Raw genomic sequence first — 16,479 nt, 5'->3', positions numbered from 1 at the left:
TAATTTTAAATAATCTTGAAATCTTTCGTTAATATAAAATTCTGTCCTCAAAATAAGTTCAATGGATAAAATATATATGTTTTTTTACCTATCTGCATATTTTCCATTAAGTGCATACACCCCCGCCTCCTACTGAAAAATGGTTTGATCCAGCACCACCGTAGCCAGCTGGTACCCGCCCAACAGCGGGAAATACAGTGGTGGACAGTTAAAGTAAACAGGAATCTGTAGCGCAGAAAAGAAAGGAAAAACATTTACCTGACGAATGTTAATGTTGCATTGTGTTCCAGGTTTGAAAAGTGCTGGAATTTAGGCTAAAGTACTTGAAAATGCTAAACTACTTCGTTTCACAACAAATATCTGTCTGACTGAACAGTTCTCTTGTATTACGTTAACAAATACGAGCCTCTTGTAATTCCAGGAAGAAACATGAGAGAACATGAAGACATTAAGATTGGGCTTATAAACCAGTAAATAATGTGATAAAAAGCGGATTATTTCGAATCATTTCGAGTATATGTATAAATATTTAACTTAATTGAGTTTAACATGCTGGGAAATATAGAAATGGACCTTTAAAGTGACAGCTCCTTCACAGCTGATCTTAACTTTCTCCCTCTAAGGCAGAATTGCGTTAACAACGATGTCATAGATTTAGCCACAAAACCCCTAGCACCTACTTCTACTGGTCTTATGTGCGCCTGCCATCCGCGTTCTCGCACATTGGCCACCAAGTCAGCGTATTTCAACTTTTTCCTCTCAAATGCTTCATCAACCGCATCTTCAAACGGAACCGTTAATTCGATAAAGTAAACAATCCGTTTACTTTCCGAGTACAACACCATATCGGGCCTCAGTGAAGTTACTGCTATGCACTCCGGAACCTGTAGTTTTCTCCCTATATCTACTAGAAGTTTCCAATCTCGTGCTTCACCCCACCTGCCAACATTAACGGCACAATCGCGTTCTCCTGCACATTGACCCTCCCTCACAAACCTACTTGCGTACCGATTACCAACACTAGTCAATGCATTAACCTCTAAGCACTTCTTATCAAATAAACACGCTAGCACACTTAGAACTTGATTATGCCTCCATGTATATCGCCCCTGTGACAAACTAACATGGCATGCGGACAAAATGTGCTTTAGCGAGCCAACTCCCGTGCACAACTTACATTTAGGATCTTCACCTACCCACTGTGCGAGGTTTTGAGGAGTTGGAAGGACGTCATATGTTGATCCAAGTAGAAACTTGATGCGCCCTGCGTCCATCACCCAAATTTCCTGCCAGGTGAGCCGCCTATTTTCTACGCTCTGCCAACGAAGCCATTGGCCTTGTTTTGCCTGAGACGCTGCTACTGCACGTCGAGCATCTTCTTCCTGTTCCCTTATAAAACTCACTACCATTCGCCTTCTCTCTGGTGACGTGGCCTTATTAAATGTTCTCATTAAATGAGTCACCTGATCCAAAGCCCGCTTTTCCACATTGGACATAGCCTACTATATCGCGCAACACTAACGCGCTTTCGGCCGCTTGCGCCGCTACCCGTGGATTCCACTTCCTCCCTACCTTAACCACTGATGCTGCTGTTCTTACGACATTATCCTTAGATCCTAATAGAATCACCTCTCGACTCACCCTCGCACATTTAAATTCCTCAACTAGGCTAGTCATAGGTAGTTCTAGTATGCCTTTTCCATATAATGCTCCACTACTTAAACAACGTGGCAAACCTAACCATTTCCTTATCGTTTTATTCAAAATCCTTTCCAACCTCTCAACCTCTGTAATAGGTACCTCATAAATTGTCAGTGGCCATCTAATACGAGGAAGCAAACCAAACTGGATACACCATAATTTTAATTTTCCTGGTAACAGCGACTTCTCTATACTATTAATTGCCTGCACCACTTCTGTCTTTAAGAACGCCACCTGCTCCTTATCATTTAATGCTGCACTATACCATCTGCCCTAACTTTTAACTGGCTTCTCCTGTACCGATGGTATATACTCACCTTCCATACAAAAGCTCTCCTGCACCAACTTGCCTTTAACTATTGATATACTTCTAGATTTATTAGGCTTTACCTTCATCCTAGCCCACCTAAGATTTCCCTGTATTTTTTCCAATAACCGCCGAGTGCAAGGTACTGTCGTTGTTAATGTTGTCATGTCATCCATGTATGCCCTAATTGGAGGTAGCCGTAACCCATCTCGCAGTCTTTCACCGCCTACCACCCACTTTGAGGCCCTAATTATCACCTCCATGGCCATAGTAAACGCCAAAGGCCAAATGGTGCATCCAGCCATTATACCCATTTCCAACCTTTGCCATGCTGTAACAAATTCTCCTGTATTAAAACATAACTGAATATCCTCAAAGTATGCCTTAACCAGCCTAGTAATATTTGCTGGCACCTGAAAATATTCAAACGCCTTCCATATTAGGCTATGCGGCATGGACCCGAAAGCATTAGCTAGGTCTAAAAACACCACATGTAAATCCCTACCCTCTCTCTTCGCTGCCTGGATCTGACTCCAGATCATACTACTATGTTCCAAACAACCTGCAAAACCAGGAATCCCTGCCTTTTGTACTGAGGTGTCAATTTATTTATTTATTTTTAGGTACTCTACTAATCTCCTTGCTATTACACTAAAGAAGATTTTACCCTCTACATTAAGGAGACTTATTGGTCGAAACTGCTCTATCTCCTTGGAATCCTTTTCTTTTGGAATCAGGATGCCCACTGCTCTCCTCCACTCTTTTGGGATAGTCCCTTTTTTCCATATTATGCCCATCATTCTCCACAAAAACTTCAGGACATCAGGTGCATTCTTATACACTTGATACGTCACACCATTAGGCCCTGGCGCAGATCCAGCCTTTGCATGGCGAACCACGTTTTGCACCTCCTTCCACTTTGGGAGGCTGACATCCATGCAGCCCCCTATTGTGCCCACTGGTGGAATGTCTGCTGGGAGCTCCAACTCCTTGTCCTTATCCTTATCGCTATACATACATTCAAAGTACTCTTCTAATACCTTTCTTTCCACATTTAGTCTACCAGACTTATCTTTGCTAAATAAAGTCTTTACAAACCCAAAAGGATTTCTGAAGAAGGCTGCCCTAGCATGTTCCTTCTTCCTTCTCCTTTTCCTTAACACCTCTGCCCTCCTTAAAGTTGCTAACCTACTCTTCAGATCTCTCTGTAGCCAATTGATACCCTCTTTATCCTCATCCATTGCCCTCTTCCACTGTTTTCTCAGAGCTCTCAACTCCTGGACAAGCCCAGCTATTTCTACCTGTCGCCTAGATTTCACACACTCTTGCCTTTTTTCCATCACCTGTACTTTCCCAAACCTAGCCAATCCATACTCATAAATGACTCCACCTAATCTATTCAATTTACTCTCTGCTGACCCTTTCAGACTAGCCAGTAAACCTCTAAGATCATCATTTACGCTCCTCCAGCCTGCTTTATTTACTGCTGTGGGCCATTTTACCTTATTTCTCTGAACAAGACCCTTCTCCTTCGCCAGCCTTCCGCATCTCCTCTGATGAACCTCAGACTCATCATCCTGTATGACTTTACTGCAGTTCACTTCCTTAGCAACATAGGTACTGATATCCTGCGGGCTGTGGTGTACAACTTGCCGCTGGACTTCAACCGACTGATTCGAACTACTCCGTAAGAAGTACTGTTCAATGCGGTGCCCCTGCACTACCACCTCCAAACTATTATTATATATATTATTTTTTTATTGTATTTTATATTTGTTTATTTACTTATTATTTTATTTGTTTATTCTTCACAGCAGTATATGGGTGTTGTGGGTGGGTGGGGTTTGTCTGTTGAAAGAAAACAAATTTAATTCAAGATATTGTATTCTACTGCATATTACTTTGTGCCTTCTTGAATAAAATATTTACAAAAAAAAAAAAAAAAAACAGCAGGGATCCACAACTTGAAGGAGGAGCCGGGCCAAAAATAAATGTAAAGATGCTTGAAGGGCGCGAGTTTAAATTGTTGAGCCGGGGGGGATGAGTAGTGTAAAATGGAGAAAAATTATGTATAATGTCGCGATCGATTCTTAATGTTTACTTACTCCCGCGGAGTAAAGTAAAGCCCAGGAAGCATGAGGAGAACAAGTCAATTGTTGAATGACTCACAAGCATACGTTTTGATGTTTTGCACTACCAACAGGTCTCTGGTTGATGCTTATGCTAAGATATCAAGGATATTTGTATCTGGAGAGCACTAAAATGATCAGATAAGATCGGACTTAGAATTACAACAGTATGAAATTCAGCCTGTAATGTTCTCGGGGCAAGAAGGAAAAGAACACCGAGATATCTGGATTGAAATAATATCACAGAATAGTAGCCTACTGCTCAAAGTTGAAATTACCCCTGTAACCCATGTAAATGTAATCATATCCAACTAGGGATATGTATTACGCTTTCTGCATCTACATATTTATGTAGGTTATATATGTATATGCATATTACTTGTTTCACTCTGTAATTCTTTCATGAACATAATAAGGGAGTATGCTAGTTAAGATGTCAGTCTTTGAATTCCTTGGAAAGGGCAGGACGTTTGTCCAACAGATCAATGGTCAAGGTTGATGTGTTGCCCCCCATTGTGAGACACATGTTAAAACAACTCTAGCACAGCCCTGCTGCTGTGTTTAGGAAGCTTGCCTTTATGCCGAAATGTCTCTACATTCCACTACGGAGTTGCTGAAACGCAAAACTCTCTCTGGTAGCCTAGACTCTCTCCAGTTGCTCTTCACTCACCACATGCTAGCTGCAGCTCATATTACAAACTCTGTAAAGGTTGCGTTTTGCAACATCACTTACTGGGCTTATGAGCCAGATCAAATAGCCATTCGTATATTGAAAGCATTATTATTTTAAATGCTGGTATGATCATTCAGAACTTTAGTACCACAGTACTCTTTCATTACTGGTATACCATGCAGCACTAGTTGATACCAATTTGAAACCTTATAAAACATATGTTTAAATTATGATTTTTATTAATAATTTTTTTTAACACTTATTACTTATGAAGGTTTGAATTCAACTGGGTTAGGTGTATTGAGAAGTCATTTGGTGTCACAAATTGGACATAATAATGACTAGGCCAAAACAACACTGAGGTGGAGAACAGATAACGCATTCCATTATTTATTCTTCATAACATTTACATTTTAACTGTTTAAGGCAGTTAAGTTAAACAATTTATCTATTTTATATACACCTTTCAATACATATACACAACATATTTTTCTTTCTAGATCATTCTTTGCAAACAAAGCAAACTCTTTCCGAAAAGGTAGGGCTTATTCCTTTGCTATGCCACAACATACCTAGGTGTCAATGTCTCCTAGAAACCATGGTTAGTTCACATATGGCTGCGGTATGGGTGATATGGAAACCATAGCGGAGAAACATTCATATGGAAAACATAGCTGAGAAAGGTTTCCATTACAAGACCAGTCAAGGTATACATTTTTGTGGCAAAACTACATGTCTAAACTTTTTTTCTTCATTTTGTCTTTCCACCATAGTTGTTTCTGTTACTTTTGTTTTTCTCTGCTGGCTCCTAGAAACTGAAGACTTTAAATGTCCTCTTTGCCATATCACCCATAGATGGATTATGAACAACAAAACCAAAAGCCCACACTGATCTTTTAAAACTGGCACATAATTAGATTTGCAAGGTTTACATATACATTACCAACTTTAGTGAGTTTTTCTTATTGCTTTTGACACTTTGCATTCTATATTGAAAGAGCTATGAGGATTAGTTGTAGGGAGTTGTAGACAGACTCCATCACACAAAGACTTTATCTAGGTCAGGATGTATGGTTATTGGACTGAACCAACCAGCAGCATACAAAGAATCAACCTTCCCTCGCTCAAGGAAACAGCATTTATCTGGAAACAATCCAGCTGTTTGAGGCTACCTAATTTAACGTATGAATCATATGAACATATGAAGGACAGATTATTAAACTCATCAAACTAAGAACTACAAACAGGTAGAAACTAACGTGGCAGATGCGTAGACGCAGAGCTGCACATCTATCGTTTTAAATGAACTGGAATGGAACGACGTTGGTGGTCACGACCATTCACTCTATTGTGTTGAAGAAGGGTAAGTCCAGGCGTCTTTGCGAGGAGCTCAATAGCACAGAATTAAATGTATAACATTTTTAGTAGACGAGTACCTTTTCTGAGTAATATAACAATATAAAGCATTGCAAGAAAAAAATCCAGAAATGAACCCCTGTTCCAGTAAGATAGCTAGACTACTACATAAAATGATTCTCTGCGAAGGCTCGTTTGGCTAGCGTAGATGTCGATATACTTAACGTTAGCTAGGTAGCTAGGTTAGTAGCTAGACGCGGTTCGAGAAGGCACAAGTAAAGAACGGTATATTACATAAAGGCTGTTTACTTAAACCTTAAACTAATGACAATATCAAACGGTGTTCTCTAAAATATATCGTTTCAAAATAAAATATAATTTACCTCGGACATTCGTGATGTTTTATCATTCTCCGATGTAACTTTCCGGCAGCAAAAGGACTGTTTAGTACATTGCATTGTGGGATATGTAGTTCTTTGCGCAATGGCGATATCAGTATGCTGGAAGAGTGTCTGAGAATAGCACCATCTATCGCCTCTCATCTACATTTTTATCAGAAGCTAGTAACAGCAGGTGCAGAGAAATAAGTAGACAAGGGCGTGCAAAAGCAACACAAAATCGTTGCTGAGTACATAAAATAAAATATCTTTAATATATTGTGGTGCTATTGAGGCTCTTCATAAGGTACCCCATACCCCCACCCGTGTCCTTTGTTTGACCTCCGCCCTGGCTTCTCTTGCACGCACGACACCCTTACCCTGCATCCTTCTCTCTAGGAAAGGTCATCCTTTGCTACAGCTTTGATCCTGTCAGCTTTGATCCTTTTTCTGACCTCAGCTGATTCCTATCAACAGCTTGCTGTTCCTCCAGGACCCTGTCGGACACAGTTAAAAAGGCCAAGGGTTAAATAGATTTTGTAATGTATTTGTTAGTGAGTATATATTTGCATTCTGCTGAGAACACTCTTAGAAATTGAGCAGTATTGAGGGTAATCAGCAGTAGAAATGCCTCCCTTTTAGTTAAAACAAATTTGGATGGAAAAGGTGAATAAGAGGGTTTCTGCATTTATGTGTGCATAATGTATATGAAATTAAATTATTGACTAAAATAATAAAAAATGTTGTTTGTGGTTTTCCTAGAATTTATTTTTTATCTTAAGAAGGTGTCTACATGTGTGTGAAAGTGTCTGTGTGTTTGTGAGCACACATTCCTTCCCTATTTGAGTTAGGAAAGACAGAGGCAAAAAGAGAGCAGGAGAGGCAGAGAGAGAAAGAATAAATGAAAAGAAGTGAGATATTTGGTGGAGTGCTACATTCGACACAAGCCCCTGGTCTCTGAGCTGTCTGCTTTTGTTGCCATGGCAGCAATAGCAGAACTGGCAGTCAAGGGAGGGGAAGAAAGTGTCTTAGACGTGCACACACCCACACTCGGCTCAGTGCCTGACCTCCGTCTGAACCCGCCTGGGGTGGGGGGAGGGGGCGACAGCTTGCAGCTCTCCATTGACACTGAGCGATGAGAGGAGGAGAAAATGAGAGAAGGAGGGAGGAACAGAAGGAAAAGCTAGAGAGGAGGGGTGCGAGAGAAAGAGAGAGAGGGGGGTAGCCAGGGAGGACACCGCGACAGTATGCAGATGGGGCAGAGGAAGAACAGATGAGGAAGGGGAGGGGGAAGAGATTGAAAGTGAAATTAATTATAGTTTGAGGGGAGAGAAAATATGCAAAATGGTTGTAGAGGCCGAGTGGCTGACTGGGCCTGTTTAGCTGTGCTGCTCCTCCTCTTTCTGCTGGATCAGAGCTTTCTAAACATTTTCCTATTGCAGTAAAGGCAGATAACGGACCATCGTTTCATCTGTATATCTTTCATGCCTTAGTGTATGCATACAGCATCTGGTGTAATTCTGTTTTTTTTGCAGGATAAGTATAAAATACTTTGGAGTTATCTATGTATATTTCATGCAGTCATGATCATTCCATGTTAGTTCCAATGTGAACAGATCGAAGAACTAAATCATTAAACTCTCATTCTTCAAATCATTACATATGTGAGAATGAGAGAGAGAGAATTTTAGAGAGGTGATATGGACATAAGGGTCAAGTGAACTTACATCTGACCTTTGAACTCGGAAAGGGTCAATGCAGTGAGGTCAGGGATGTTTTTTTTTAACCTTCTTTATAGTAACTAATTGATTGACCTTTTCTCCATATCAAGCATGAACAATAATTTACCAACAGTATTATAATTATTATTATGCTTATAAAATAATGTTTAACAGTGATTACTGTAAGACTATGTTAAGTATATATGATGCAAGAGAAATATGTGATTTCAGCCAGAACATATTTCTAAGAGTTTCAAATATTAGGATTGGATTTTCATCATATATGACTAAATTCTTTTAGGAATTTAGGAGAAGAAGATAATTATGGTTTAATTTTTGCTTAAGGAAAATTCAGAATCTGCTCCAAAACCGTTAAAGCCCCAGAAACCCAGATAACAGTGCTCTATTATAAAGTGAGTGCCACACCGCCTCCTTGTGGTTACTTGATGCACCCCATTGAGCTGACAGATTACTTGAAATGCCAACTGCACTGCATTAAATTGATTTATGCAAAACTGCCCCCAAAAGACAGGCAATGAAGCTTTCAACATCATACATTACATCTACTGAAATATTTCAATTTTTGCACATAATAAGTCACATTAAAACTCAAGAACATGAATCTGTAAGGCACCCAGAACATATCTAGAGATTCAAGACATCAACAGTAAGTATGATATGTTAAGCTCTTGATGGTGCTTGTTATGATAGTCCAGAACAATTTAAATTTCAAAGCACATTGTAATTGTCATCACCATGTATGACACATTCAGAGCTATTAGACATTCTTTAGTCCACGAGATTGTTCAGCAGTGGCTAATAGGACTTTATAATTAATTAAGATAATTGCTTAAAATGACCAAAACTGAGTGATTATATGTCCAGGACATTGTAATGATTATAACAGAGAGAGAAAGGCAGCCTGTGTTTGTTTGAATGTTTTCGCAGTTTCGCTGTGTTCTGGGCACCTCGCCACACTCCTCATCCATGTCTTCCTGGTTTTCTTCACGCATGGCGGCAGCGGCAGAGCTGTACTAGGGCACGCACGTCCACAGGAACCTATTCGTCCATCAGTGCATGGATAATAGTTTTAGCAGGAGGCAGTGTGCAATGGGCAGGATGAATGGGAATGTTATTGCTATTGTACACAGCCAACGGACAACAATAAGGTGTTAAGCATAAGCTCAACAAATTCCTCTGGTAAAGGATATGAGTGAGGCTTCGACAGGTTAGTGGGAAAATGGATAGAATGACAGGAACGTCTGTATGGGGAGTCCAGCATCTTGTGACATTCCATTGCTCACATTCAGACACAGAATCTCATCTCCATGCACATACACACCATGACAGCGATGACACAAAAGACACCTCAAGAGAGTGTAATACATGCACACATACAGAGTCAAAATGTAGTCTCCAAGTTTGGTACGGCATGCCTGTCAACACACGTTTGCGCACACACACACACACACACACAGACTTGGAATGGCCATTTCTCACAGTGAGAGGCAGCAGATGTCAGATGTCTCTGTAACAGTCTTGGCAGAGGAGAAGCCAGTAGTGCCTGGTACAGTGACTGCATTCAAAGATGCAAAATCCCCATCAGCACATTAAAAGGCAGGATTAGCATGTCAGCAAGTCTCTCTCTCTCACACGCGCACACACACACACACACACACACACAGTCTCTCCCCCACTGCACTGTGCCGGTGCCCACCTTTTCCTTCCTGCATCCTTTTTCTTCTTCCATTTTTTCACCTCTCTGTGATCTCATGTCATGCTTCTAATCCCTAATCCCCTTCTCCTTTGTACCCCTCCTTCCTCCCATGTAAAAGCAGGGAGTAACAGTACTTTCACCCACTATCCTCATCTCTGCCTGTCCTCCTCTGGCCATTTAGCAGCCACCACCCCCCCCCCCCCCCCCCCCCCCCCGCTGGCCCTCTTGCCCGCTCTTTAATGTCAGCGTTTCGCATGATATCGCCCTGATACAGTTCTACCCTTTGATGTCAGTCCTTTTTATATGTCTTTGCTCTTTTCCTGATTATATCTCACTATTTCCCTCTTAATTTTGCTCTCATTTCCTTTTTGCATTTCAAATGTTTGGTGTGGTATATATCCTCCTGTCTTTCATCACTTTACACTTCATTCTATTCTTGCTAAATAAATTCACATAAATAATGAAAATTTTATTATTATTTCTCTTCTCCTTTATATCAAGTCTCTCTCTCCTCTCTCTCTCTCTCTCTCTCTCTCTGTCTCTCTTTCTCTCTCCCCTCCCTCACTCTCTGTAATGGATCATGGTCCCCTCTGTTTGAACTCAGCTGATAATCCAGGGGAAGCACAGCAAGAGCATCGATCAGCTGCGCTGACAGAACTGCAAGCTACAGTCTGCCCAATCAGCTCTGGAGGGACGTGTGGCTTCACTGCCTCCGTGGGTATACATTTTTTTATACGCTTCAATCTGTATGTGTGCTATCTCTCTGTCCTGATATTGTATTAATCATCCATGTCCACACTCAACACAGTGAGCATTTATAAAAAGGTACATAAGTGTGTATGCTCACTCATGCGTGCACACACACACACACACACACACACACACACACATTCTGTGGGACTATAGCACTACCATTTTAGCACATTTTTTCCACCCTTTCTCACAGACACAAACACACAAATGGACACACATATGCAATTTATCTTCCTTACTTGTTTTCATTCAGTGGACCACAAGGTTGGCACTTTGCCCTTAGGGATAAATAGAGAGGCCTAATTCTATTAGTACCATTATTTGTATGTACATTCTATCAATGACATAACAGAGTCACAAGCCAGAAACAGACAGTCGGTACACTTATTGCAAAAAACAGGAATAAACTGCAGCACTCAGATGTCAGTGTACTGTTTCCATGGCAATTGTCCACAATCAGGAATTGGTTTAGTGACACATTTAGATGAGGATTTTTATTGTTCTTGTATCTGGGTCTACTGAATTAGTTTTGATGTTATAGGTGTGTGTAAACCAGTTTTAGTGTATGACACACTATGGAATTAACATGATGTATCACAGAAGGCTGTTTACATTTGCTATCGGGTTGAATAATGCTTAAATGTGATTAAATCACAATTAAGTCAAACTGAATGTGCCATATGGATCCAAATTATAGCACAAAGGGATTGAAGAGTTCTGTTTGTGTCACTTTTGACACCTGAGTTCTCAACAGGGTCACAAATTAACATTATTACTAAATATACACTATAGTGTGATGATCATTAGACAAAGTAAGGATATTGTTATCCTATACAAATATACAAATATATATGATTTGATTTGATTGTTAAAGCAGGAAAATTATGTTGGTAATACATAGCTCTGTTAATACTGACTATGAACTACTGAAGAGAAAATGAGGTCTGAAATGGGCATTTCTGTTGGTTCCTGCTTAGTCATGCATATAGCTTACATAGATATAACATACAATCTTGCAGTAATATATAATGGAATTGCCCTAATGCTCCAGATTTGGAAAAATCTTTTTCTATTAATGTTCTAAAAATAAAGGCTAGAGGCATGTTCCAAATCCATCTCATTCACGTCCAGCAGGTCCATCACGTCCAGCAGGTCCTTCACATCCAGCAGACAATGTTACTGAACCTCCTGCCCAAAGGACCACAGAGACAGATTTACAGCCTAAATCCCTTAAATAGCTCCGTAGGGTGGGAGAGAGAGGGAGTGTGTGTTTGTGTGTTTGTGTGTGTGTGTGTGTGAGAGAGAGAGAGAGAGAGAGAGAGAGAGATAGAAGGACAGAGGACGAAATTGTGTTGCAGTAGAATTTTCATAAATAAATATCGTTCAATGAGAGAAATACAAACCAAATCTAATTCATCCAGAACAAACACAAATACAGTACTAAAGTTGATTTGTTTTAACAAGTAAAATCCATCGTAGTAGTACAATTCTTGTCTAGCTTATAGAGGACAAAAGGCAAATTGTGGACAATTTTTTGTGCTTTATCAACACACATTTACCTTGTCTCTCATTACAGCAGATGGAACATTGCAGGAACATTAGTTCAGAGTTTCAGTTCAGCCCTATTTATCTCACAACAGTGCAGCATAATTAATGGGTAATTCAACAGATTCTAAACGTATATACGCTATGGTGGGTTCTTGGATGGAAAAAGGTGAAAACTAACACACACACTCTCTCTCTCTCTCTCTCTCTCTCTCTCTCTCTATCTATCTCTCTCTCTCCCTCTCTCCCTGTCTCTCTAATCTCCCTCTCTCTCCCTCTCTTCTATGAATCAACTAAATGAACAATAAAAGAGCTTGTTAACCACCTTGCATTCATTGTATTATGTGTGGTTTTATTTTCATAGCAGAATGATTCCCAAGGCTGCTACCCACTATCTGTTTGAGTGCCTGCACAACTGTGGCCATGATTTGCATGAATGCATGTGTATCTGTATCACACACAATCCAAACGCGTTATCCAGCCACCTGCTGTTAACTCACTTCTCCCCCAGTTGGTTAATTCTTTACTCCCCGTTTACCCCCACCACATTTTCCCTTATTTACAGGGCATTTGTATGTTGCTCCATTGTCTGATTTTTTTTAATATTCTCGTAATTTATTGTTAAATCTGCAGCACCGTGAAAACGTAACCACACAACCACTGAACAACATCAGGAAGCAGTTGAAGTGGTTCATGCTTTTCCTTTTTCACCCATGTGTTTGGATCATATCAATGCACTGATCCTAATGTTTGCTTCTGGTAGTGCCGCTGAAAGATATAGATATACACAGTACTAGACAAATGTTTGAACACACCTGACTGAGTGTATGTGTTTCCTGGCCTTAATTTATAGGCTTAAAGGTACTTTAATCTAATGGTTTAAGACAGATATATCCTATATAACCTAAATGTATATATATGAATTGATTTTAAGAAAATTAATTTAATGCCCCCTCATCAAGTAGTTTTCATGCGGAACCTTTGTCCTTCACAACTGCTCATATGAGAATTTCTTCAAGACTGATGGAAACCATCATAGGTGGCTGCCTCATAAAGGTGGCTAAAGGATCCCCAAGATTGTGCAAAGCAGTTATCAATCCAAAGGGTGGTTACTAATATAATCATATGTTTTACATAAACATGTGTTACTTTATTGTTTTTATACCATCACGATTTTTCTAAAACGTAGGAAATAGTAACAATCATTAATGACTGTGTGTCCATAATTGTAATGACATAAGCAAATATGTAGATATTTCTACATATGTCATCACATTGTGGACACACATTTAACCCAAAATAAAAACAAGGAAAGGTTAGGAGTTTGGCTTAAATTGTGGCTAGATTTGGTCCTTAACTTCCTTAGTCACATCTGGTATAAGACAACATGCCAAAATAACACACCTGAGAGATCATACTCACATACTAATATGCAAAACACTGTAAGGCTGTTGTATTATGCACAGCTTTGTCATGGCAAACAAGGCACAATACAATATGTATCACAATATGGGCATTACAATAAGATACTGTGTGGCACCTAACACTCAGAATCTGTTTTTATTGAAGTAAATGTTACCAAAAGTAGTGTTGTTGTTTGTTAATAATGGGGAGAGTAAATTTACATTTACCAATGCACACAAAACAAAGTAAAAAAGATTTTCTGAATTCAGCCATTAACCTCCCACTACCAGGAAAGGATTTAACTCTGAATATTATTAGACCTCACAAATGTTGAAAAACGTAAAAAGTATAATTTAACATAATTTAACCAAATGCCATCTGTTTTTTGTAGTGGTTGCTTTTCCAAGGTTTTTCTAGGCAAATGCTAGACGGTTTTTCTTTTTTAGAAGCCACCTGCTGGACATTTTACGTACTGCACTTAAAGTTGAATTCATTAATTTCAAACAGGGTAAAGAATATAAATCTTCATATCGATATAACCATGACTTTATCTGTCTAAGAATGTATTCACAATATATCACTTTATTGCACGCAGCCCTAATAGTAAACATAGGATTATGCGTTTTAGCATTATGAAAGAACAGACAGGAAAGAAAATTATTCACTTGCTCCCCCTTGTGGCTGATCTACCTTTTGGGTTGCCATATAATGTTACACACGATTTTATGTAGTATAGTAAAATACTATATGTACTATATATATCCTGGTCATATATTAAGAGTGGATCTCTGAGAGTATAATGAAATCATTAAATTAGTTTAATTTCTACGGATAACAAAGAAAACACTAATTCTGTTTCCCATATTTTTGGTGATGGTATAACCTTTACACTCACAGAAATGAGGAATGAGTTGCTTTTCTAGGTCATTTAGATAAGTTATCAACGTGGTGGGAGTGGCCTACCAATGAAACTCATTATGTCCAGTTTAACCTATTCTAACAATAATATACATTTTCTACTTATTTTTTCTATTTTATTATTAACTTCACTATCTCTGTATGTCTTTATTTCACACACACACACACACACACACACACACACACACACACACACACACACACACACACACACACACACACACACACACACACACACACACCTCAAGGCTTTCTGGCTTTCTTTTCTGACTCACACGTTTATTGCCATCTATTTAGACACAGCTGTTGTGTTGGGGCATCTGAGGAATGAAAGCGGCTGAGGAGCCAAGTGCAATAAACTGTAGTTCCATCTCTGCAAATGGTACAGACATCCAAGCGCACACACAAGCAAGCACTCACAAGCATGCACACACCCAAGCATGCACACGTACACACGTGTATGCACACACACACACCTTTGACCATTTCAAGAACTAATTGTTACTAAAAAGTAAAAAGGCTTACACATTATTTTGATGGTCACTCAATATTATCTCTCTATATTACAGATAGAGAATCTACAGACTGTTAAGAAACTATAAGTTGAAACATTGTAGGTTTTGGGTTGAAGTTAATGTTAGGCCTGGGGTTAGGCTTAGGGTTAGATTAAATAATAATTGCATTTATTTTAGATGCATCTAATTGATATTCAGTTAGTTACAGTTAAACTAAGGGGACCATCAAAATAGAGTGATGCCACAGAGAGTCCAATTTGTCAGAATGTGCAAATATGTAAATTGTTTCTCATACCAAAGTACTTATAGTACAGTTAGTTCCCTTTTTACTAGGATCGTAGTAAAGCAAATTTGAATACTTTATAAATAGCAACCTAGAGAGCTCACACGACTTTTGTGAACTGCATTCTGGTGATTCATTATTCACCTTTGATGTGACTAGTGAAGAGGGGATATGGTGTATTGGCCTTGTTTAATGCTCTCATTTGATTTGTGCATTGCTGTTGATTCTGTACGGATAGTGTTTACACCCTTGTAGTAATGCTCTGTTTGTGCTGGAAGTTTCCTGATGTTTCTGAGTTGAAAATATTTTCTGATGTTTCTATTATAAAATTAAAAAGCTGAACACATGTCCCCAATCCGCCCTCACCATCATGCCCTCTCTCTCCCCCAAACAGGTCCTTCACCTTTGGCAGGCAGTGTCAATGGATCTTCTAGCCAGAGGACCACAGAGACAGATTTACACCATAAACAGCTTTGTAAAAGAGAGGTCAAGAAAAGAAAGACACAAAGAGGAGGAGAGAAAGAGAGAGAGAGAGAGACAGAGACAGAGAGAGAGAGAGAGAGAAGCAGAGAGAGAGATAAGATGCTACCATTAATCATTGTAGAACACTACAAGTGAATTGGAGAAATGCCCCACAGCAAAATTATTGTACAGCCACACATGCTCACACATATAATCATAGAGCACTGCATGTTATGAGTTTACCAAGATCATAAATCTTGTGTGGTGAAGTGGAAGCACATAAACACTGGTTTTTGCAGGCATGCAAGGCTGGTAGAAAATGGTGTGTATGTTTTGTTCTTTATATAAGACCTAGGCTACTCATTGTATTGTCTTTGAGTTTTCTATGTCAGGAGCAGCGCATTAAGGCTGGGGATTGCAAATATATTTTCATGCAGAATTAATGCTTCATATGTTTTGCTTCTAGGAACTGTAACAGAATATTACAGTTTTGCCAAGATTTGCAAGTATTCAGTAGTTTGTCAATCATTTTGACATGCACTCTGATTTTATTCAGTCTAGATGTCTTGAAGTGATGGGGAAGAAGATTCACAGAAAAATTCAAAGTTGGACAAGGCA

At 39.4% G+C, this 16,479-nt stretch overlaps 1 protein-coding gene and 1 long non-coding RNA gene across 4 annotated transcripts in view; one reads left to right on the top strand and one right to left on the bottom strand.

Annotated features, from left to right (window-relative positions):
- Window positions 1-6,698, bottom strand: part of LOC143481634 (single-strand selective monofunctional uracil DNA glycosylase-like) — a 19,643-nt gene extending 12,945 nt beyond the window's left edge. Inside the window, exon 1 of one of the 2 annotated variants that reach the window (XM_076979822.1) lies at window positions 6,550-6,698. In XM_076979822.1, the coding sequence (XP_076835937.1) occupies window positions 6,550-6,575 (26 nt within the window). In that variant the 5' untranslated portion in view covers window positions 6,576-6,698. Of the gene's footprint in view, window positions 1-1,196; window positions 3,728-6,549 lie in introns of those variants that run through there. The other variant, XM_076979751.1, reaches the window with a different exon arrangement.
- LOC143482165 (uncharacterized) lies at window positions 3,985-16,479 on the top strand. Of its 2 annotated transcripts, XR_013122163.1 has the most exons (4): window positions 3,985-6,173; window positions 10,586-10,695; window positions 14,899-14,983; window positions 15,794-16,479. It is a non-coding gene; the product is annotated as an uncharacterized LOC143482165 (long non-coding RNA). The 2 variants fall into 2 exon arrangements; XR_013122157.1 differs by lacking the exon at window positions 3,985-6,173 and having other exon boundaries at window positions 10,212-10,695.

Source organism: Brachyhypopomus gauderio, chromosome 1 (genome assembly GCF_052324685.1).
Source record: "Brachyhypopomus gauderio isolate BG-103 chromosome 1, BGAUD_0.2, whole genome shotgun sequence".
NCBI lineage: Eukaryota > Metazoa > Chordata > Actinopteri > Gymnotiformes > Hypopomidae > Brachyhypopomus > Brachyhypopomus gauderio.
Note: the sequence above shows the minus strand (reverse complement) of the source record. Positions and strands in the feature narration are given on the sequence as shown.